Consider the following 25,034-nt stretch of genomic DNA (forward strand, 5'->3'; position numbering starts at 1 on the left):
GCCACCACATTTTACTGAATGGTGTGGTACAACGCTCTTCTCAAACCTTTTGGTCTATCTCAATAGGGTTTATTTGTAGGACAGTCGTGTCTAGAGACTTAAATTACAATTGAGGCCATTTGTGCTTTGATTTCTACAAATTTAATGGAGGTTATCTCTATAGGTTTTATTTGTAGGACAGCCATGTCTAGAGACTTTAATTATGATCGAGGCCATTTGTGCTATGATTTCTACAAATTTAATGGAGGGACTAGACCTGAGATGGAAGAAAGACTCTTGGACCTCTGCAGTTGAGCAAAGGGTGCACTCCAGCCTACTGTGCCTTGGAAGTGCCAAATCATTTAAACAATTGAGGTCGGTCCATTGGCCTCTTCCTTATCGGTGGTCTCTGGGGGACATTGGAGCCCATCGCTTTGTCACAGAGGTGTTTGATTAACCATCCCGCTCAGCTCCCACCGGAAACGCGGGTGCTGCCATCATCCTGCCTCACCGGGGGTTGGTAACCACTGAGGAGCTCCGTGAGAAGGGGAAGGTCATAGAGAAGATGTTCTATAAGACAGGCTGCTGCCAAGCATTTCTAAAACAGCTTTGGATGTAGGAATTGAAATTCTCTCTCGGTTCCCTTTGACATGCATTCATCTTTGTTTTATCTGGACCTTTCTTTCTACCCCAGAAATCTTGCAATATAAATAGGTAAGATAAAGAATGGGTAGGAGATATATTATTATGCCATTTTATGGGAAGGAAATTGAAGCATAAAAGCATTAAATTATTTATCCAAGCTCCCTCTGGAAGTCTGAGCCAGAGCCAGGATTGCTGTAACCCGTCTTTCTGTGCAGTTTCTCCAAATAAAAGGTTGAATTTCTGTCCCTGTTGAAGCCAGTAAGAGTTGCTTTTTAGTTCTGCGGATGCTATCATTTCCCATAAGTGCATAGCGGGGCCTCCAGCCGTTGTAAATGCTCTTCCATTCAGAAAGGTTTTTCTTTCCATTTTTCAGCCCTCAAACAAATGCAGGGCATGTTTGGACACCCAGAAGCAGATGGATTTTGTAACAAAAGCCTGTTTTCTAAATGATTTTATCTCACTAACTGCAGACTATTTCTTCGTTGATGGCGTTATTTTAGTGGTCGTGTTTGCACCCCATAGTTGCTTTCAAATAGCTTATTGACATTAGTGAAATCTTAATAAATTTTGATTCAGAGAGATTTTCTCCCTAGTGCAAATTGTTGCAAGACTACTTCTTCCTCCGTCCTCAGTCTCGTGGCTTTCCTGCCACAAATACAGCCCATCAGTACAGTGTAAAAATAATAGTAGGAAACCATTTAAAACGTTGTGCTCTTTCCGAGTTTAGTAGCAGGGCTAACAGGTTGGTTACAGCAGTTCAATTCCTAGAACTGTGCCCTGTGGTACGTGCTGAAATGTCTGAAGGTCAGGCAAAATAAACATGACAGTGAAAATGCTGGGTATTGAAGATACTTTTTCAAGTTTCTTTATTGAAGAAGTACCAGTATAGGTGTTGAGCTGCTTCTGCTGCCACTGTTTTACCCATTTCTGGTCAAAGATTTATTTGGCAAGAACGGAATAGACTAGGCTCTTCCAGTTGGAAGCGACCTACAACGATCATCTGGTTCAACTTCTGACCCCCCCAGGACTGCCCGAAATTTAAAGCGTGTTCTTAAGGGCATTGTCCAAATGCATCTGACAGGTCTGGAGCATCGACCCCCTCTTGAAAAAGCTTTTTCCAGGGTTTGACCACCCTCTTGGTGAAGAAATTCTTCCTAATGTCCAGCCTGAACCTCCCTGGGACAGCTCTGAGCCATTCCTACGCACCCTGTCCCTGGATCGCAGGATGAGAAGACAACACCGTACCCCCACCTGCTTCTTGGTCCAGACTTTCTAGAATTTGTGTTGTGGGATTGTGCCCCGCTGGCACATTTGGGGTCTCTGGCGATGAACAGGCCCCCCGAGCTTCCCATCTGAGCCCTGGAGCCTCTGCCCCTCCGCAGCAGGAGGGTGGAGGAGGAGGGATTTCCAAACCTCCTCCGGAAAAGGCAGCTCCGAGGAGGCCCTTTCCCTTCGCTGCAGAGTTCGGTGCTGAGCCCCCTCCATCCCATCACTGGCTGGTATCATCCCTGGCCCCACGTTCCTTATCAAATCAAAGAATATTAGTTTCACGCATCCATCTGTGGCGTGCAGCTGGGCACCACGTGAAGAGTTCAAGGGCAAACTCATGAAAACCAGAAGAGTCTGTGAAAATAGAAATGACAGCTCCTTCCAAAAGCCAACTCCGACGCCAGCTCTCGTGGCTAGCACTGGAGGCATCCGGGGCAGTCCTGCCAAACAACTGTCACGTCTTCAGAGCGTGTCCAGCGCGGGGAAACAGGTTTTGCTGTGTTAATAATTACACTGCCTGCAGGCTCTCTGAAGTTGCATCTTTCCGTGCAACATGGAACCAGATTTTAATGAAATAGCGTTAAAGCTGTTAACTACAGAGAAAGAAGGGGGGAAAAAAAAAATCAAAGGCGCAATCAAAGCATGCACTCTATTATCAATAACTGCAAGTGGCTTCATAAATGTTTTATGTTTGAAATGTTTTCAGTGCAGATCGGCACAGAACCAGCTGTTTAAATGAGAAGTGAAATGTAATAACAAGAACATTTTAATCATTGCATCTCATTATAGAGAAGAATGAATCACTAGGAAAAATGTTTTAAAAAAGAAGCTTTCCTGATGGAGATGGCTACCCTGACACAGAGCTGGAGACCACGGAGGCCTAACTCAGAATTAACAGGCATATTTCTTTTAAAAAAAATTGAGTTGGGATAAGTGGTTTTGCTTTCTTTATGAAGGCATGGTGGTGGTATGTGCTCGACGGTACGTGCTCTCTCCTGGGAAGGTTTAATGCAAAGGTTTAATCCTCTCTTCTACCTGAAAAGATTCAGAGTATGAATGCCTTGAATGTCATGCTCTCGGGGCATGAGCATTGTGGCCGTTAGGCAGGAGGTTGGTTTGGGCTACAGGCAGCAAAAGTCAAGATCTCTGGGAGCAGAAGGAGAGAGAAACGAAGTAAGACCGTGATCCTTTCACCTCGTGTCTGGGCATTCAACTTCCAGGTGGTGTTTAGGGTTCTGCTTCCTTGTCTCAAGGCTGCCGTGCAGAATTGTGCGTCGCTACACCTTAGAGCCCAAGGCTGAAGCCCAGCAGGACCCCTGAAAGAAAGTCAGTGTCTTGTGATAGAACTTAAGGCAATGGTCTTGGGTTAACTAACTCGTTACGTGCCACAGCTGTGCTCAAGTTCAGGCACTCCTCCTCCTGGTCTCCAGTGGGGCTTCACTACGAGCCAAGTTCCCACTGGCACAGGCGGGGTGGCCTGAGGTGCAGAAGGCAGAGCTTCAGGAACTTATGAAAATGTCAGATTTGAGAGAGAGATTTCACATGTTTAGGCAGTTGCCAAGCAATTTCTGATGTAGTTGCCTACATTCCTATTTTAGGTACTTGTATCTTTCTTGTATCTTATTAACTATTATTATCAGAAGTTTAACTGAACGGTAGCAAAGAGGAAATCTCTGTGCAAGAACAGTGAAGGCTCATGAGAGTAGAAATTGTGTTCCTGCAGGTTTTGACAAAAAGTTGGCTACATGGACATCTGGTTTAATGCAGGTGAACGCGAGCGGGGTCAATAGTCTCGATAAGGAAATGCAGAGATGCCTGCTCTTCCTTCTCCTACACCAAATCAGACTTGCAGGGTTACTAGAGGTCTTAAAGCCCTCGTACCCTACAAGCGACCAGGTCTTCTCAGCAGCTATGGCCTGCTTCAAGATGTGAATCTCTCCTGCTGAGCTCCTCTGGGTCTGCTGACCCCAAAATCAAGCTGCATTGACTCAACTTGTGCTCTGGGGGTATGAATCTGAGGGTTGTTTCTCCTGCCGGAGGCTCCCGGCTTGTCTCATGTGGGTGGTGCATCAGCAGCTGGGACAGGACGTGGATTTGTACCTCTGCTCTGTAAGATGGAAGTAGGGAATGAGTTACAGAATCACAGAATCATCTGGGTTGGAAAACACCTTGAAAATCATCCAGTCCAACCATTAACCTCACACTGACCGTTATGGATGGTCTCTGGAGGCACTTCATCTGTGGCCAACTGCCATAGGTGACATCTCTGGGTTCATATGGACTGATGGCAGGAGGTTAGCTCCAAAAATAGCCTACATTCCATAAAATTTGAGAGCTGCTTGAAGATTAAAAGCAAAACATACCCTTTTACGTGGAGAACAGTTCTGAGGGAACTGGGGTTGTTTAGTCTGGAGAAGAGGAGGCTGAGGGGAGACCTCATCGCCCTCTACAACTACCTGAAAGGAGGTTGCAGAGAGCTGGGGATGAGCCTCTTTAACCAAGTAACAAGCGATAGGACAAGAGGTAATGGCCTCAAGTTGCACCAGGGAAGGTTTAGACTAGATATTAGGAAGTATTTCTTTACAGAACAGGTTGTTAGGTGTTGGAATGGGCTGCCCAAGGCAGGGGGGAAGTCCCCATCCCTGGAGGTGTTCAAGAGTCGGGTTGACCCAGCGCTGAGGGATCTGGTGGAGTTGAGAACGGTCAGTGTGAGGTTCATGGTTGGACTGGATGATCTTCAAGCTCTTTTCCAACCGAGATGATTCTCTGAAGTTCTGTGACAGGCCTCTTTGGGCCCAGCTCAGATTGGAAATGCGACAGTACTGCTCTGCAGGGAATAAGTTAGGAACTCAGGTACTTAATTCTGCAAGAATATATACCTAAAATCAAGGTCTATGTCAGGTGCTGATGGTGAGTATCATCCTTCAGCCCTGGGAATGTGGGGTTTTGGGGCAGTGCGAGGCACGTTCTTACAGCACGGTGTGGATACAGCTATTTTTCCCGGTAATGCAAGATCAGCCACGCTGGCAGCTACCGTTAGCAACAACAAAAAGGCAGTTAATGTGTATTTCTAAAATCAGCATCAGAAGGAAAAAAGCAAAGCATTCGACCATTTCTGGCTTTGGACCTGATTGATTTTACTGCCACTGAATGGGAGTAATTCCACCAAATAACCCCCAAACTGGCAGTTGTGAGAGCAACATCAAACTCTTTGCAAGCAGTTGTTGTATCTTGTATTTATGAAACAGTCTGAGGCACCGAACTAATCTTTTGTGGGAACGGAAGGACATTCTCAGAGGAACGGCGATTTTTTTAATAATTTGAAGCATTATCTGGAGCCCATGGTAAAGGAAAATGCATCAGTCATCTGCCTGCCCTCTTTCCTTTATCCTTTTTTCTTAGAGAAAGGATGCTGTTAGTTGTGAAAGACTGACTTTAGAAGAAACATGATTTAATGTCTTGTTTTAATGGAATGTAAAGCAGTTTGCGGGCCGCTCTGCTATTTAGAAAAAGAAGAATTTAGGGAAAGATTTAAAACTTAATGCCAATTTTCACAAGATTATTATTTGACAGAAGGGATCAGGAGAGATTATTAAATGCTTTGTGTGTGCTGCAAATACAGAGACCTTAGGCACATTAGAGTGCCTGTCAGAAATATTGAAATAGCGTGAAAAGGAAAGCTGGGCGAAGGAAATAAAAATATTTTAAATGCATCTACGCTGCATGTAAACCTGAAATTAATTGTGATGAAAGGCTATCAGTGTTTTGTCGGTGACATCCTGGGCGCCTTTCTCCAACGCCCGGCTCTGCCATCCCCGTTCTTTGGGAGAGGGACGGATCCAGGGAGCGCGGGGTCAGGCGTTCCTCGGCTATCGCCGCGCACCGCACACGTCCAGATTTACAAAAGAGAGCTCTTAGTGTGAAACTGCCTCGTAATGGGGATGTAACTTTGCAGAAAGCCTGTTCTCAGAGCTGTAATTCTGTTATCTGCCAGCTGCACAATAGCTGGTGAGTTTGTTTTATGCCACAGCACACTCCCTATTGAAAATAAAAAGGTGCTATTTGGTGTTGAAGATTTTCAGAAATAACCTTCTGCTTGACCTTTACGTTTTTGTCACAATTATCATTCGGGGGTTTTTTTCTGCCAATTTTGCTTGAGTTTGAGATGAAGGTAGAGATAAACTCCACATAGCCTCATCTCCCAACATCAGTCGTCGCTGGGGTCAGGTCCAGCGGAGACGTGCGGGGAGTGATTTTTCTGGTACTGCCGGTAGCGATAGGAGTTTATGAAGCTTTTTTAGCTCTCTTGTTTTAATAAGTGATTTAAGCTGACATCCAAAAGCGTGATGGAGCTGATGTGTGATAATTTGCATTCAGGGTGAAATTGGAGCACTTGAAGATACAGTCGCTATAACAAAAGGTGGCTTAGTATGGCTTCCTTAACAATTAAAAGGGATTGTTTTGCGTTGTCATTTGAGGAGGAGTTCTGTGCTTCTTCACCCACCAGTGTGATCTGGTGTCAAGGCAATCTAAATTTTGCATTTCAAATGATCTCTACTTAAAGCTAGACCTATTGCAAACCGCTCTACTTTCAGAAATAATCAAACCAGATAACAGTTTCAAGGATGGGGTATTTTAACACTTTTGTTGTCTTTATTTGATTTATAAGATGAGCTTGTTACAGCCCTGCAATTTCTATAAGTGCTGGGCACCGCGCAAACACAGGAATATTATTTCAGAGCAGAACTGGGGCTACATATAAATATTGGAGCTTATATGAGCGAGGCCTAACTTTTAAGTGCAAATCAGGGCTCGCAGATGATGAGAGGTCTCTGGGCCGGCCCCTGCTCAAAGCAGGTCAGCTCTGAGACCAGCCCAGTCACCCGGGGCTTGATGTGAGGAGCTGTGTGATGTCTTTGACTGAATCATGAGGACAGGATGGGAGAGTTGGGGGTGTTAATCGGGAGAAGAGAAGGCTCCGGGGAGATGTTAGAGTGGCCTCCCAGGACTGAAAGGGGCTACAGGAAAGCGGGGGAAGGACTCTTGATCAGGGATAACGGTTTTAAACTGACAGAGGGGAGATTTAGATTAGATATGAGGAAGAAATTGTTCCCTGTGAGGGTGGGGAGGCCCTGGCACAGGTTGCCCAGAGAAGCTGTGGCTGCCCCCTCCCTGGAAGGGTTCAAGGCCAGGTTGGATGGGGCTTTGGGCAACCTGGGCTAGTGGAAGGTGTCCCTGCCTGGTGCACAGGGGTTGGATCTAGATCGTCTTTAAGCTCCCTTCCAACCCCAACCAGTCTGTGATTGTATGAAATCCATCGCCTCGCTCCGTGCTCCCAGATTTCGGTGGCTTCGCAGAAGCAGTCTCGTGCCACTGCTAAACGGAGGGATACCAGCCTAGAGCCCAGCCTTTGTGGGCTCCCTCCTTCATGAGAGCGTGTCCTTAATGCTCTCAGCCATCATCTGCAATCCCTCAGAGAGCTAAAATAGAGTGAGTAATGCATAAAGGAGTTTAAATAGATAGCAATAACGGGTACAAGTGCACAATATGTGCAAATAGTGTAAGTAGAAGCTAACAGAGGCTAATTGCTTGCGAAAAGAAACCAAAGCCTGCTGCGGTGCACCAAATCAGTTTATAATTTAATAGCATTAAGCTGGTATGTACAGAGCTGGGACAGAAACACGCACAACTAAGCGGTGCCTCACTGGAAGGCAGCTTTAAGCTGGCAGTTACAGGGTGTTCGTGAGGTGACTTTGCCCGTGTCAGGTGGCGTGTTGGTGTCTGCCTGCAGGTTTTACTAATTGCTCCTCTCATGGCAGTCTTCTGCATGAACTGGTCTTGGATGATCAGATTTGCATGCCTCCGATTTCCTGCTACCTCAAGGTAAATGCATCTATGGCGAGCATTAGATATTTGTGCTAATTATTTCCCAGAAATTCCATTTTAAGATGAAGTCCATCCTCTGAGCCGAAGGCGCAAATGTAGCCTAGATGGAACAATCCATTTTAGTATTTCATGTATTCATGGCGGTAAACCTTCACTAAATAGTCTTTCTACAATGTGTTTTTCACGGGTTTATCAGCCCTTTTGTATTTTGTCTGGACTTTCTGAGGCGTTTAGTGCATCCCTCGGGGGGGGTATGCTGGCTTGCGTCGTGCCATGTGTTGGGGACGTGGGCGATGCGGGAACGGGATTTTTACGCCGTCCTCTTCTTTCTGTGCAGTGCAAGTCCCCGGGCCAGTGGAAAACCTGCGGGCTGTGTCTACCTCACCTACCTCGATTCTCCTCTCCTGGGATCCTCCTGCCTACGCGAACGGCCCCGTTCAAGGCTACAGGCTCTTCTGTACAGAGACGGTGACTGGGAGAGAGCAGGTGAGCGGTGACTGGAGCGGCTCTGCTCTCCCTGTGACAAGGAGCTCTTTGGTGGGGGCATGTGCAGGTCTTTAGAGCACCGTAAAGGCTCAGAGTGAGGGATTTTACAGATTAATCCTCCAGGTTACGTAAATGTTGGGACAGGGAAGGGATCTTACTCCTGGTCTCAGCACCGGTGAGGCTGCACCTAGTTGACTGGGTTCAGTTTTGGGCCCCTCACTCCAAAAAGGCCATTGAATGACTCGAGCGTGTCCAGAGAAGGGCAACGAAGCCGGTGCAGGGTCTGGAGCACAGGTGTGATGGGGAGCGGCTGAGGGAATTGGGGGGGTTTAGTGTGGAGAAGAGGAGGCTGAGGGGAGACCTCATGGCCCTCTCCAACTCCCTGAAAGGAGGGTGCAGAGAGGGGGGATGAGTCTCTTGAGCCAAGGAACCAGCGCCAGGACAAGAGGGAATGGCCTCAAGCTGCGCCAGGGCAGGGTCAGACTGGCTCTTAGGAAGTATTTCTTTGCAGAAGGGGTTGTTGGGCGTTGGAATGGGCTGCCCAGGGCAGGGGGGGAGTCCCCATCCCTGGAGGGGTTGAAGAGTCGGGTTGACCCAGCGCTGAGGGATCTGGTGGAGTTGAGAACGGTCAGTGTGAGGTTCATGGTTGGACTGGAGGAGCTTCAAGGGCTTTTCCAACCGAGATGATTCTGTGATTCTGTAAATGTTGCACAGACCAACGATAAAAGAGCAACTGAAGCAAAATAAATTTACACCAGAGCAAAATGGGTCCAGGAGGTAGAAAGTGAAGGCAGCAGCCTGTCCTATATTAAGCATTCCTCAGCTTTACGCTGAAATTTCAGAATAACGCCAAAGAGCACTTAAAGACCCTTTAGACTCCCCCTCTATATCGTGCAAAACCATCAACACTTTAATGGCAGATTGTTAGACGTGATCTTTGTAGAACATCTATCTTTTTAGTTGCTCCTTGTAACCTCGTTCAAGTGGGAGGGTGAAATAATATGAATCCAAGCTAGAAGCGGTGCAGTTCCTCTCCAGACTGATGGGTGCTCGTAGCAAAAATTGGCGTTGATGCTGTGCACGTAATTGCGCTCCTAAGTCTGCCATGAGCGCACGCTTTCGAGTGGCAAACAAGCAGCTTTCTACGGGTTGCAAACTGCTTCCCACGGGCCATTTAATAACCAGTATTTGATAGGAGTGTGGCAGTAGCAGCAGAGACGAGCTCTGCGGGTGGAGTGGACAGGTTTTTAGCAAAGAATAGGGCAGGGAGGAAAGCGGAGATGTCTTTTTTCTGACCTGATAGCATGTGATAATCACAGGTATCAGCAGTCTTGTGGCAGATGCTTCAGTAGGCTTACAGGAACTTTTTTACTATCCCCATTTTTACTCTTCTTGCTTTATTTTACTTCCTTCTTTTCTCCAGAATTCCCCTTTGGCTCTGCCTTTATTTTTTCCTTTCCCTATCATGTACCTATGAAGTGGCAGCAACTGGCTTCACCAGTAAACCCCCCTTTTCTCTTGCGCCCTGAGTAACTAAACCAACCTCTGAGGCACTGAAATCCCCTCTATCCCAAAGTCGTGGTCAGGACTGCCGACGAGCCCCGAGAACTGAGCTATAACAAGCCCCTCTGTTACAAATGGTATTTTATATGAACTTAAATAAGGATTTAACTCTACTTCTCAAAGAGTGAAAAGCTCACCGCTAATCCGCTCATCCCTCAGTGTGGCCGTGGCGCCGGTGGTCACGTTTCCCCTTGGTTTATCGTCCCTGTGTGCTAGAACGTGGAGGTGGATGGGCTTTCCTACCGCTTGGAGGGGCTGAAGAAGTTCACCGAGTACACCCTGCGCTTCCTCGCCTACAACCGCTACGGCCCCGGCGTCTCCACCGAGGACGTGACAGTCACCACGCTGTCGGATGGTGAGTAGGAACGGAGGGGCCCTGGGGGTGGGCAGGTTGAGTCTGTCAGTCGCCATCATCAGATTTTTTTTGTCTTCTCCCACCATATTTTGGAAGAGGTGGCAACGAAGCGAGGGAATTATTGAATGTGCAGGACAGAAATCAGAGATTCAGTACCTGCCTGCAGTGGAACCCTCTGAGTTGGTGTTCATCTCTAAGGATAATTGGTTTGGTTCATTATCCCTGTGTCTAGTGATAAGGATAGCCTATTCTCTCTTTATTTTCTCTTTAACTTGGGCACAGGTGTATCCTTTCATCTTTTCAACAGACACTATTTCATTACAGCTTCATTTGAAGAGCCAACTACCTGGGTTTTCCTTGTGCTTTAGACGCAGGGGTAGCAAATGCGCCAGGGCTTCAATCTCTTCTCGGCACAGCGGCTGCACCGGCATCCTTCCCCGAGCTCATGCCGTGCTCCTGTGGCTCACAAGCTCCGGGAAATAAATTGAATTTTATTTTGCATTCAGAAGCACTTAGTTGTGTCTGATATCACAAACCTTCCACGCGCCTGAGTCCTCTTGAAATCACTGAGCCTGATCCCCACACCTGGCTAAAACAGGAATAACTTCATTGGAGTCATTTGGCCTACAGAAGTGTAAAAGCATAAAAAAACGAAGGAAAAAAATCTTTCAGTAGGGCTGACGAGGGTTCATAAAGCAGAAGGCAGACCAGGGACAGGCTTCAGGGATGTGCCTGCTAGTGACTGAGTCCCACAACCAGAGGGGCTTTTTTGGTACCAACATATTGCTTAAAGATGACATAAGAGGTGTCAACTAAGCCTTAAAAAATGAGATTTATAAGCAGTTAATTTTCCTTCTGATAAAAATGCAGACAACTGCTTTTTCATTCATGCTAATAAAGCAACGTGTGGGAGTTTGCCCTGGCCTGAGTTTGCATTGTTAATTAAAGGTCATTTTCATGGGAAAAAAAAATGTTTACTTTTACATGAGAGTATAAAATCAGGGAGTAGGCAAGAAATAGGTTACCGTGGGCTTCAGCTATAAGTGTGTTAAACTTGCTGGGCTGTTCTGCCCTCAGAAGTGTAGCAGATAACCTGTGCTAATGAGCACGTTTGGAAACAGTGCCTGGCACACACCTCAGTCACATAAAAATTTCACAGTTGTTCCTTTCCCTGCTGTAGATTGATGCTAGAGGGAAAAAAAAATGGAGAACGAGGGTGACTGAGATTTATCCCTTTATATGTACCAATATTTATCTAATTATATTACAAAGTTGATAACTCTCCCTTATTATTCCATCCAAAACAGCTGAAAATTTGTATGAGGTTGAGAATGGCAATTTTCTGTCTGGAAACCCAGTTGAATGCTACAATCTGATCAACTAAAAATATCAATTTCTGGGCAGCATTAGTAGAAGCTTTATAAATCGTGGAGAAGATTAGCAGGGGGGGGAGGGAGGTATCATGGACTGGAGAAGCTCTTGTATTTGTTTAATGTATCTACAGCCTAAAGCACTTTTGCGGTGTCTCCGAGGTCACGAGTGGGTTGGTGACATCTCCCATGGCAGAGATGCTCCTGTGTCACATCCGCCCACTCCCGGTGGGGTTGGTGCCACCCTAAATTACCTTGTGGTCTGCAGGTCCCCCCCAGGTCTCCTTGACCTCTGGGAAGGTGGAGGAGCACAGTCTGAAAGGGAGCAGTGCTTTCATTTTAAAAAGGCTGAGAGGTGTCTTCAGGGGTCGGGGTTGGGACCGGAGCTGTTGAACGTCTTTGTTGGGGCCACGGACAGTGGGATCGAGGCACATTCAGCAAGTTCCCACTGACACCGAGCTGTGTGGGGCAGTGACATGCTGAGGGAAGGGATCCATCCTGAGGGACACGGACAGGCTGGAGAGGGGGGACGGGCAAACCTCATGGAGTTCAACAAGGCCAAGGGCAAGGTCCTGCCCATGGGTCGGGGCGATCCCAAGCACAAATCCAGGCTGGGCAAGGAGTGGCTGGAGAGCAGCCCCAAGGAGAAGGACTTGGGCGGGTTGGGGGGTGGAAAACTGCCTGTGAGCCAGCAACGTGCGCTGGCAGCCCAGAAAGCCACCCGTGTGCTGGGCTGCACCCAGAGCAGTGTGGGCAGCAGGGCGAGGGGGGGGATTCTTCCCCTCTGCTCCGCTCTGGTGAGACCCCCCTGCAGTGCTGGGTCCAGCTCTGGGGGCACCAACAGCAGAAGGACATGGACCTGCTCCAGCGGGGCCAGAGGAGGCCGCAAAGGTGCTGGGGGGGCTGGAGCAGCTCCCCTGTGAGGACAGACTGAGAGAGTTGGGGGGGTTCAGCTGGAGAAGAGAAGGCTCCGGGGAGACCTTAGAGCAGCCTCCCAGGACTGAAAGGGGCTCCAGAAAAGGTGGGAGGGACTCTTGATCAGGGGGGTAGGGATAGGATGAGGGGGAATGGTTTTAAACTGACAGAGGGCAGATTTAGATGAGATGCAAGGAAGAAATTCTTCCCTGTGAGGGTGGGGAGGCCCTGGCACAGGTTGCCCAGAGAAGCTGTGGCTGCCCCCTCCCTGGAAGGGTTCAAGGCCAGGTTGGACGGGGCTTTGGGCAACCTGGGCTAGTGGAAGGTGTCCCTGACCGGGGCAGGGGGGTGGCACTGGGTGGTCTTTAAGGTCCCTTCCAACCCAAACCAGTCTGTGATTCTAAGTTTAATTTAGTAATAAATAGGCACCTCGATGAAGGACACTGGAAGAGAGCTATTGGGAGCCTCTAAAATAAACCTCTTGAAGAGTGACGTGGAGGAGGCCGGGGCTGTGGGGAACCCCAAGCGAGGGAGCTGGTGAACCCCAGCCCTGTTTTAATCTGTCTTATTCTGGGCTGTACCTTCAGTGGGATTCATCCGCGAGACCCCGGCTCGCTTGGCACCGTTATTGTACGTTTGACACCTCTGCAATATTTTTTCTAGTGCTACTTATGTCTACCCAGCAAATTCAGTTTTCCCTTGTAATACAGGCTGGATCTTGGTAGAATAAATTACTTCACACTTATAATTATAAAAACAAAAGGAAAACAAGTGAAAATGAATATTTTGCATAATGTATGTAGATTTAATTCACACTGTGAAGTGTAGAACTGCGGCCCTGTACTCCACTTTGGTTTTAAATGTCACCATAAGTGAGAAAGGGAAAGATTGTTATTCATGAGTCTGAAAATTATCCTCTGCAAGTGTTTCAAACGCTTCACCTGTCTATGAAGAAAAAGCATTGCTAACGAGAAGGTTTGCATGAGACTGCTCCAGAAAACAGGAGTGTGCCTAGGTGTCCTTGTTCCTGGAATCTGGAAGAAGACAGTATTTATTTTTCTCTTTATTTAAGCAAAAGTCTGTTCTGCAAAGAAGTCAGTTGGCTGCAACCTTTCTGGCCTTCCTCTGTTTTTTTGGAGCAGGTGTAAAAGAAGAGAATCCCTTTAGGATATCTTTCCATCCTCCTTACTCTGAGTCTGCCTGAAACCACTTTGGTCTCTCGTATGAAAAAGAGCAGTCAAAGGGCCGCAGAGAGAGCTGGGCTTTGGCCAAGCCTGGCAAAGCTGATAGCGGTCCTATCTGTCCCGAGAAGCAAAGGAAGGAATGGAGAGAGCAAGTCTGCAGCACCAAAACTTTCTGCAATTTCTTCTTTTATGGTACCACGCAGAGACCTTTCCCAGGGTTAAGGTCCCTTCTGCTAGAAGGCCATGCAATAAAACAGCAAGAAATAACTTCTGCATGGGCGAGCTAACAGCCTACGTAGAGGAGGGACAAAGACATTTAATCTCTCCTGGTTTATAGGTGAGAGATAAAGGAAGGAGAAAGCCTGTAGTTGCCCGTATACACATCTGGTTTTGGGCTGGTTTTGTTCCTGCCACCACTCTCCCCATGGCGGGGAGCAGGCTGCCCCACTATGATTTTTAGATTGCAACCCATCGTCCAGCTTAAATTTAGATTTAGCAGCCTCATCAGTCAGGAACTACCCCTGCCGAAGAGACAGGGACTGGCCACCTTTCGCTGCTCCTGCCCGGTGCTTTTGCCACCGGACAAAACTGTAACGAAGAGCATTTGACTCGTCACAACCGGCTCCCTTTGGTCTTTATTTGTGTTGTCTTTGCATCTCAGTCCATGTAGTCTCTGGCCGTTTATTTTCACATCGGTAGCCAAATCTGGAGGGCAGCCCCCAGGCAAGGAACTGGGACACTCTCAAAGGGCAGCGACTCCCGTGATGCTTTTCCAAAAGCTGGTTTGAAACAGAAGTCAACGTCAAAAATGGGAGAAAAGTCCTGGAGATTGATCTGCCTTTCCTTTCCTCTTGTAAAAATTGACAGGATCATTTTTAAGTCTTCTTTCCTCTTGAAAATGTCCGTGCTTGAGCAGGTTATTTTTTCCACGCCGATCCTTTGCTGTGTACCATACAATAAGGTGTATGTAGTTGCATTTAAAAAAAAAAAAAAAAAAAAGCCTGTACTATTAGTTCCTGCAGGTCTGTAGGCAGAAATTGTCCACGAAACTCTGGGATGTAATCTGTAGCCTGAGAAACGCACCCCAATCAAAGGGATTTACTGTGGCATCTCCAGCTGCAGGAGCTACAGCCCCCAGACAGCATTCGGCAGATCAGGGAACATGCTGTATCTTTAATGCTTAATTTTCAGTTTAAAATACAGCTCAGATAATATTTGGCCAAGCTGCGTGCCATTTCAGAAATGCTTTGAGCTATCGCGCTCATGAATTTAACAAAATGCATTTAATCCCAGCAATTGGCAGACAGTAGAATTTCATGCTTCCTGAGTAGTTGATTTAAGTGTAATTTATATCCATAATTATAGTATGAATGCTTGTTTTTTAAGTAAAAATCGAAGATTGAAGTTCAGATTGACAGAGGAGACAGTCTATGAAGTTTTTCCGATGTCGGTAGCCGTTCCTGTGTTCGCACGAGAGCCGTGAGCAAGGTGAGGAGCCGCGGGCTTCTTGTAGCACCCCAGTAGCCGAACCTCTTGCTATGGTGACTTCCCCCCAAATTATCCAATCCGTCTTTATCTGGAAGAAGTACTGGGCCGTTTTCCTCCTTCTCCTCTTTCCCCTGCAAGAATCACTCGGGAATTTCCTGATGCAAAACATTTTTTGATGTGAGCATCAGCCCCGAAACCTTTTTGGGGGAAGGCGCAGGCTCTAACGGAACGTCCATGGGAAGGTTTTGTGGCTGAAGTTAGTGCCAGCACCAGCAAGACTTGGTTAGCTGATGTATTTGTTCCACACTTTATTGAGCTGGAGACCTGGATCTGGTCCTTTTACCTCCTGGCTCACTCTCCCTGCTTGGTGCCTCTGTCTCTCCCAAAAGAGCATCCCAGGGATGCGGGTGCTCTCTGCGCTGCAGTGAAATACTCAGGGGGGGCTTCCTCAGCCATCTCGTTCCTTCTGGACTATTCTGCTCTACAATTAAAGAATAACAAACAACCAGCAAAAGCACAAAGGACATGGGTTCATCTGATGGGCAACTGAAAAGATACTGTTTTAATTTCAACAGTTAGAAACTGAGAGCAGCCCCAAGGAGAAGGACTTGGGGGGTTGGGGGGTGGAAAACTGCCTGTGAGCCAGCAACATGCGCTGGCAGCCCAGAAAGCCACCCGTGTGCTGGGCTGCACCCAGAGGGCGATGGGGGGATTCTCCCCCTCTGCTCCGCTCTGGTGAGGATCCAGCTCTGGGGGCACCAACAGCAGAAGGACACAGAGCTGCTGGAGCAGGGCCAGAGGAGGCCACGAAGATGCTGGGGGGGCTGGAGCACCCCCCTGTGAGGACAGGCTGAGAGAGTTGGGGGGGTTCAGCTGGAGAAGAGAAGGCTCCGGGGAGACCTTAGAGCGACCTCCCAGGACTGAAAGGGGCTCCAGGAAAGGGGGGAGGGACTCTTGATCAGGATAGGATGAGGGGGAGTGGTTTTAAACTGACAGAGGGCAGATTTAGATGAGATGTAAGGAAGAAATTGTTCCCTGTGAGGGGGGTGAGGCCCTGGCACAGGTTGCCCAGAGAAGCTGTGTCTGCCCCCTCCCTGGAAGGGTTCAAGGCCAGGTTGGACAGGGCTTTGGGCAACCTGGGCTAGTGGAAGGTGTCCCTGCCCATGGCAGGGGGGTGGGACTGGATGGGCTTTAAGCTCCCTTCCAGCCCAAACCAGTCTGTGATTCTATGAAAAGAAAAAAAATACCAACAATTCTGAGTGCCTTGCCGTATGAACCTTTTTCCCATCATTCTTCTTTCCATTCTTTCTTCCTCACTTCCAGCAGTGAGGCTCATCTCACCTACCTTTAGACACCTGGCTCAAGGCAGGCAGCAGGGCTCCTCCAGATTATTTGAGTCTTCTTCCAGCGCTGAGTCACCCCGTGCCAAGACAAAGGGGCCGAGTTACGCCTGGATTCATCTGTCTCTGTTCATTGCTTATTGCGAGGCTAACGCTAGGTAAAATGAGTTCTACTCTAATTTCTAATGGTGTAATTAAGCTGTGAATAATAAACAAAAAACAAATTTTACCAGGTGCATCCAATTTCTTTATTTGATCAAGATATAAAACCGGAGGAAGTAATTGTAATCTCACAGGCGCTGGGTTTGCCAGAGGAGTTCTCTGATTGTTATGCAACCCGAGATATTAAATCAGGGTCTCTGATTTGGTAATGCAAAGCATCTCCTTGGCTGAACAGTGAGCAAGGAATAAAGACGCCCAGTATCACTGTGGAAATGATTGAGTTCGATGCTGGGTCAGGTCTAGATTTATTTCTTGTTTTGATTGAAGTTCTGGAATAAAAGAGGAGGGCATCGGTTATGTTCATGCATGCAACAAAATTGGGAAATACGACAAGCATCCACTGAAGAGGAATAATCAAAATAATGGAAAGACAAGCAAATAGTGAAAAAAACCAAAAAGGATGAAGAGAAGTTTGTTTGGTAGGGGAATAATATGTAGTAGCAATAAAATAAGTCAGTAATGAGAAGGAGGGGTTTAAGGTGGTGATGACTAAACGTTGTGAGGAGCCTTCACTGCCCATGAGAGAAGGGTGGGAGAAGAGGAATTGTCTTGGAGAAACTGGGGCTCTGAGCAGTCCTGCCTTGCTCATGAACAAGGGCAAATATTCTCCAGGGAGAACAGGCTTTTCCAGGAGATAGCGGTGCTCGCCAGATCCGGCTCCTTCAGAGATGTCCAAAAATATCTCCCTTTTCTTATTCTTTGCAGTACCAAGACAGTTCTCTCTCTGATATTTTTCAAAACAAGGGGAGTGTGAGCGGCGACATCTCTGCATTAAGGGAGATGAAATGTGTCACGTACCGGTACTGTTGCAGCAGCAATGCCTTGGATCAACTTGACGCTGTCATGGGCAGTACAGAAACAAATAAAGAGGAGTCCCTAGGCTGGAGAAACCAACTCGTTTCTAAAGCTGCTACTCTGGGGAGCTTCAGGAGCTCCCAGCTGACTCAGGCTGTCGCTTCCCCGGCCCGTTTCCAACAGTGAATCTCTGCAATTTGGGATCCCCAACCTGAGGAAGAGTTTCTGTATTCCTTGCCGCTCGCTTTGCTGTACAGCTATCACCAAGCAATCTGAGTTTTCAGATAATTGTGCTTCAAATCCAACTTTTCTTCCCTTTTTATTTTTTCTTTTTTATGATCCGCCTTCATGAAGGACAATGGTGTTAATGTGGGACTTTGCTGCCAGCAGGTCCCTCCTGGTTAACTGTTGTTACTTTTGCTCTTTTGTAGCCTGTGTTTAAAACATTATTTTCTTATTAGCACTGACAAATGACTTCGCTTTGACTGACTTAAATCCTTAAATAGCAGCAAGCACTGAGGATGCTACAAAGTGCTGCACTTGGGGAATTGTTTATTGAACGTAGACGTGACTAGACAGAGTCCAGCGGAGGAGCTGTCTGACCAGCACTGCTTAAAATAACCCAGGAAAACCAGCGTTTATACGACTTGCTGCCATCCTTGCCCTTAATGACTGCGTGGGGGTGTATCTTGTCATATTAGTTCCTATAACATGCTGTAGAGATTCGTAGATGTTCAGGTCAGAGGTGACTCCTCGCTCTAGATGCAGCTTGATGCTTCCAGAGCGCTGACGTTGAGCCAGGCTGCACTGATCGTTTGCATCTGCCACAGCTGGCACCTTAGAGGGACTATATATAGAATATATATAAAAATAATACATAGAGACAATCGCAGGGACAATATAGACACAGCCCCCGTTACGTCCACCTCTAGACAGCACATAGAATTTCACCACTTCCTTCTGGTGGAAGTTTTGGCCGGAAAAAGTGATTTACAGAAATATTTATGTACACGTTTTGCTTGGCGATGGATGTCCCATGCTCCTAGACAGCAATTTTCAGTGAAGATTTGAGCAGTTGAAGGGAAAAGTATGCCTGATTTCCAGTGGAGATGGATTCCAGCTCGTAGCTCTTTGCCTATTAAATTATTCTCTGCAGCCTTGCCCCTTCAGACAACAATAGATAATAATCCACACACTTCTTAACACCGCGCTTGTTTAAAGAAAATTAATTTATTTGATCTCTTAAGATGCTTCAGGTCTCGGCTTATTCTTGTAGGTCTTTGCTGAATCAGTTCAAATGTGTGGACGACTGCAACAAGAATGATTTTTGTCCTAGTGGTGTTGTTAATATAGTATAAAAATGGGTTAACTCTTCTTTGACTTGATATATTCATAGGTGTACACTGAAAACCCATTTTCTCTCATTGTCCCTAATACATCGCATTGCAAACTCTTCTTAAATTGGGCATTCACTGTGATCCTTTTTCGCTCTTATTTTCCCAAATTCAGGGCCACCTTCCTCTAAACATAAACTACACCTCTGCTTTTCAACTCTTCAGTAACCCAGGTTAGCAGACAGGCAACATTTTTCTGAAAGGAAAACAAAGCTTCAGGTTCTCATCAGGCAGTTGCTGCATCACCAACCACGAACTTGTTTTTAAAGCTTTGGCTCCTCAGGGGTTGAATTAATATTTGCCATCGGCTGGAAGAATATACATTTGAACCGTTGTTGGACAAGCGTATTGGAAATAAATATACAGATATGGAGTGGAAAATGGGCAGAAATCGGTCAGTAAATAGTTGGTAATGGCCTGTCCAACCGTGCGGGTGCTGAGTGTTCACGGGGATCCACACCGTGTCTCGGTGGTGTGAGCCCGATCCTTCACGGGCAGGGAGCTGGCAGCATGGGTGGGATAATAAATCTGCACCGAACGGGTTTTTTCTATGACTATAAGTAGAGAAAATTAAAGATTAAAGAAACTTTTAAGATGGAAAAAATCCCCTGTGATAGAACCATTTGTTTGATTTCAAGCTATGGGCGCTGGACCCTCTCACGAATGCGTCATGAGGCATCGTTGTAAGATGTTTAACCCATTTAAGAATTATAGTAGATTTCTCAGAATAAATATAAGAATGTTTAGCTGTATAAAACCAGGTATGGATTATGTTATGTATGACAAGCAGAGCCTTAATGTGAAACACTTTTTAAAAAATAATATCTAAAGACAAAGGGTTTTGTCTCTTTTCTCCTTAAGCATCTTTCTAGAAGAGGGTCACTGGTATCACCGAGAGAGGAATACCCTGCTCTGCCTGTATATAATATATATTCTGAAATGCACTTTAATACAGAAAAAAGTAATACAGAGACATTGTGGCATGTTCTTGTTTATTCCTGACCAAGTTTATAACAAATAACTGAATTCAAGTCGTCGGTCTCACTGCAGGGAGCCTGCTGACTGGCTGCTTAAAGGGCTTACTAATAGGTCTATCAAAAATGGGAAGAAATGAACAGATGCATTTGTTTTTCCTCTCCCTAGGGGACTTCTGAAGTGCCACCTGGTTTAGCTGCACGGTTGTGATCAGATTATAAACTAGGTGTAAAAGCTGCGCTCTTTTCTTTCCGACAAGAGAAATAGTCGATGTAAGCTATTCTGTCTTAGACACTAATGGCAATATTTCCCATTTCTTTGTGCTTTTTTTCCCTTTTCAGTGCCCAGTGCGATGCCTCAGAACGTCTCCTTGGAAGTGGTTAACTCCAGGGTAAGTCTGCCACGTGCTCAGCACCTCACGGCCGCCAGTGCCGGGTATTTGTGTAGCTGTTCCTACTTTGTGTAGCTATTCTTATTTTACGTAGCTATTCCTACTTTGTGTAGCTTTTTCATACACAAAGGGACCCAATCTACCCCTTGCAGAAGGTTCCCTTTGCTTGTCCAGGAGATTGTGTTAAAATAAGAACCGAAACACCCAAAAAATGTTTGAGGGAAGCAGTGATTTTTCCGTTTTTACAGCACTTCAACTTAGGTGAACAAGCAGAACCTGTTCCCTGATTGCAGATTAACATCTGCAATAAACGTAACTGCGCGTTGATTAAACGGAACAATCTCAGGGAATAACGAGCAGCAGAGCTGCGCCTGGGGAAGAGGTGGTGTGGGACAGAATTATTTTATTGGGAGGTTATACGCACCACGCGCAGGTAGGTCTGTTGTCAGCTTGCTTGTTCCAACAAATATATTTGTCTTCTGAAAGGTGCGTTTTTTTTCTCTTAAATCCAATACTTTCCTCCATAAAAAAGTCTAATATTTCCATATCACTGATGAAGTGGGTTGATATTGTTCTATAATATGATATTGTACATAATAGGTGTTAATTATGTTTTCTCCTTGTTGAGTGCTATTTCTGGATGTATTTTGAAAAATGTTTGAGATTATTCCCTTTTTATTTATTCCTTCCATTTATGGGAACTACCTGAGCTTTTATTCTGTAGCTGATTTCAATGAGAGGCCTATTTGGACATGGAAAAGCTCCCACTTCAGAGCGTGAAAGGCAGGAACGAAAACCCCACCCCTCGTGTCTTGTCAGGATGTCCCCTTGGACGTGATCTTTGGAGATTTCTGTTTGCCCAGCTACCAAGGAGTGGGAGCCCCAAGCTCACAGACAAGGATATACTGCAGTTGAGGGAGATTTTATATAATCTCTGTTTTGCTGGGAACACTCAGTACCTGTCAGTTTGATCTTTCTCTTCTCCTGCTTATTTTCACGACATCAAATGTATATTCTGATTTATTTCTTTTTTTTTTTTTTTTTTAATGCACCCAGCTCCAGTTACTTTTAAATTCCCTTTACACATAGTGCCCAAAGGGCATCGATGTCTTGGCTCATCTTGTTCCAAACCTTTGTGTTTACTTTTTCTTGCTTGTTCTCAAGGTAAAATGCCACAGAGCAATTGATCACATTTTGTGACCTTTTGTGGTGATCATTTCCATTTAAAGTACTTAGAACAAAAATAGAAAACAAGCTGCAGGGTACGGTGCTGCACGGGATGGTGTGTGGATGCTCCTACCCTAAGATGTGCTATTGCAGTATTGGTGCTTACAGATGGAGATGGTTTGTGCAGATGGGGAAGAAAAGGGCCTAAATCTTGAGCCTACCCACCATTTTAGAGGTCGTCACTACGTTCCCAATGGAAGTCTTGATTAATTTGCAGATGTAAGTGCTGTATGGAGACAGATTTAAATGTTAATCTGAGTGTTTGAACAGTATCGTTCAGGGCTGCTGTTCCACGATAAGCAAAAGAAACAGGTCTCAGTCCTTCTCTTTGTGACCAAGTAGTGGCAAACGGTGCCAGTGGTGGTGAGAGGACTTCTCCATCCCCCGTAGATTGCGGCGAGGGTGGCCGTGAGCAGCCAAGTCTGCCTTGACCTCCACTCCAAAACGCATCTCCCACGCAGATGGGAGAGACCTTCCCAAGCATCCCCCTTGCCATGCGGGGTGTCGGTTTCTAAACTCTCAAGCTGGTGCCGTGTGTGGCGTAATAACTGTGTAAAAAGGTATTTTAAGGTTGTACGTATGAACAGGGATCTTTATCGAAGAGAAAAAGATACGTGGAACCTGTCGGGACTCTTTTGGGCTGTACCCTACAGGTAATGTGGCCATAGGAAAGAACAGTATTCCAGCAAAGCTTGATAAAGCTTGAATAGAATTTAAATATTTACACCTAGATCATCTGGAAAGAAATACAGAAATGAACTAAACTTGCTGAATCTTAAGGAATAAAAAGGTTTTTGCAAGTAGAAGAATCAGCTTCGAAGACCACGCCCCAAACACCCTTTGCCCAATCTTCCGCGGTGCAACTCCTGCGGCGTTTGTGGTTGCGGCACAACTAAACCGTTGATGTTGTAGAGAGCTGTATGCAGTCTCCTGCTTTTGTAAAAGGCTGCAATAACCCAGAATATTGTATTTCTGCAGCCTGTTTTTTATCATGTTCTTGCTTTTCTTCTCTCTTGGCAGCAGGCAGAATTAATTTGATTAAACACTTATAATTCACAAGCTGATTACATCAAAACAAATAACTAAATAACGCTCATAGTTTGCTAACTGGATTTGAGTGGTGCACGGAAGAGCCCAAAGGCTGGCCTTGGCAGTTCCCAGAATTGTTTAAAATTTTATCTCTAGTTTAATAAGATTTCTCTCTTTATGCTATTTTTCTTTGGCGGTGGCAGATCTATTAATTTAATAACATAACGGAGATGGCCAAGCAAATGGAAGATGCTTGATATGAATTACTATTATCATGATTATTGCTTAATATTGATGGTGTTCTGTGACTGGGGACCTCGGTCAGATCGGAATTGATAATGGTGAGGACTGTGACAGAAATACAGTTCCCTGCCGAAAAGAGATTTCACTGTAAAACGCAACAGAGAAGTGGCTGAGACAAGTAAGGGCGAATCCAATATCAGAAGCTGGCAAAGTGCATAGGGTGCCTGCACGGACTTTTAATTAGAGATAGGGATCTAATAAGAAAGAAGAGATGTATTTCTGACTTCTTTTGTTTGCAAATACCCCGCTTTGCTAAAGGAAAAGGATGTGTACGAGGCTTAAGAGGCGACTAGAGTTTTGTCCAAGGAATATCTGCATCAACAGCTTCTCCTTCTGGCAGAAACAACGTGGCAATTGCCAAATTTTCATCAGCAGAGGTGGTTGAAAAAGGGGAAATATTGTTATAGCAGGCTTCTAGAAAACAAAAAAAGTCTACGACGTGCAATTCTAAGCTAAGCTAATTATCGGGAGTTTTGTCTTTTTAAAAGAGAAGATTAATTTTAAACTTTAAGCTGTGGAGCAAGGTCTGCACTTTGCTGTAGCGGCGGGAACACAACAAAACCAGGTATTTTGGGGGAGAGCTGAACTCTTTGGAGCTGACGTACAATTTCTGCGACAGCCCAGCTGTTGCTTTAGCTGGGGGCTGCGAGCTGGAAAGCCGAGAGTTTGCTCCTTTTGTCTTTTCTTTGAGGTTTTCTTCTTCCTTTGAGCTTGTTTCTTCCACCCTTTTCAAGAGGCAGCGTGAAGGCAACTGGTTGTGGCTATTTATGTATTTGTTTGCTTCTTTTCTTTCTTGTTTAAATTTTGGGGTGGTTTTACTTTCTGTAATTTTTTTATATTACAGGATTTTACTAATAGTTATTAATATATATTAATATATGTATATGAATATATGTAGTATATTCATATGTGTATATTAATATATACTAATATTTATCAATATATATTATCTTATATATAAAATAGTTGTTAATTAGCAAATCTGAAGTGCATAAATAGCTATCGTTTTATCCAATTAAAATTGCATGTAACTTTATTTCTTCTTTCCATTTTCAAATAGGGAGCGAAGTGAAGAAATAATTGGAGCTAACTGTAGAAGCAGATTTCCTTTAGTCATATTTAGTAGCGATTTAATCCCGGGATGTCGTTCCACTTAGATGAATAGGGATTGCTTCTGGGGTGAGATTTTTCATAGAGTAGTTAGGGCTCTGAGAACGTGATCGGTGATGCTCTCCTGGGGAAAGTTAAAAGATATGTCATGAATCTGGGCTTTTTTGTCATTTCTTTTGTGTGTGTGTGTGTGTTTTGTATCTATACCTAAAAAAAAAAAACTTCTCGCTCGTTATTGCCCCATAAGGTTTGCGGAATCATCCCGCAAATCAAAATTTGTGCTGTTTATGCGGTTTTAAAAAGACCTATAAATAAACTACAGGAAGAGTTATCTTAATTATTAGTTCACATTAATAAAATACGGGGGGTTGTATCAATTTTAACGAAGGAGAAAGGTGGCTTAAGCTAGCAATAGCTGTGGATCGTGGACTTGAAATTCCACCTTTGCAACACTTTGCTGAGGACGATCCGTAGCTCTTTCCAGTGGGAATAATTATATTGTTTAACATTCGCTGAGCAAAACTCTCCCCTTCTTTTTGCCTCGTGTGGTCAATTATTCCAAGCAAAAACTCTGCGGCGATGGAGAGCGTATTTTACTGGCAAAAGAGGTAGGTTAGTGGGTAGCAGGACCTCCACCCCTAACGAATCACTTAATTTCACACTAATTAAACACACAGATATGTGCCATCTGGAGAAGCTCCATATTCATGGCAACTTCAACCCGCTCAGGGCTGCGAGGTGTTCCTGCCGTCGGACCAAAAATGTTGGCGAGTTGACTGAGTTAAACATGAGGCTGTGACTTTGAGGTGTGGGGGGGGGGGGTTAAAGCAAGGCTGGCTGCCAGTGGCAGAGCAGCTAATCAAGCCTGGAGGTTTAATCGCAGCTGGCTGGCGTAAGGCTGAGCTTGACTTTGGGATCAGCCCAGATAAGGGCAGATTGTGGTCAGCGGCGTGTCAGCTAACTCCAGTTTTAATTATGTCCAAACATCTTAACGTTTTTTTAATGGAGAACAGTGCCTAAGGTGATGAGTGCTGCAGAATATCTTAGGGTACACAGGTACTTTGGAGCTAGCTATACTTTTTTAAATCGCGTTGATTTTTTTTTTTTT

At 45.6% G+C, this 25,034-nt stretch overlaps 1 protein-coding gene across 1 annotated transcript in view; it reads left to right on the forward strand.

The window, feature by feature from the left end:
• The window catches only part of DCC (DCC netrin 1 receptor), a 641,274-nt gene that overhangs the window by 472,855 nt on the left and 143,385 nt on the right, over nt 1-25,034 (forward strand). Inside the window, exons 10-12 of the mRNA XM_074856359.1 lie at nt 8,117-8,265; nt 10,045-10,183; nt 20,208-20,257. Coding sequence (XP_074712460.1) covers nt 8,117-8,265; nt 10,045-10,183; nt 20,208-20,257 — 338 coding nt within the window. The remainder of the gene's footprint in view (nt 1-8,116; nt 8,266-10,044; nt 10,184-20,207; nt 20,258-25,034) is intronic.

Source organism: Strix uralensis, chromosome Z (assembly GCF_047716275.1).
Source record: "Strix uralensis isolate ZFMK-TIS-50842 chromosome Z, bStrUra1, whole genome shotgun sequence".
NCBI lineage: Eukaryota > Metazoa > Chordata > Aves > Strigiformes > Strigidae > Strix > Strix uralensis.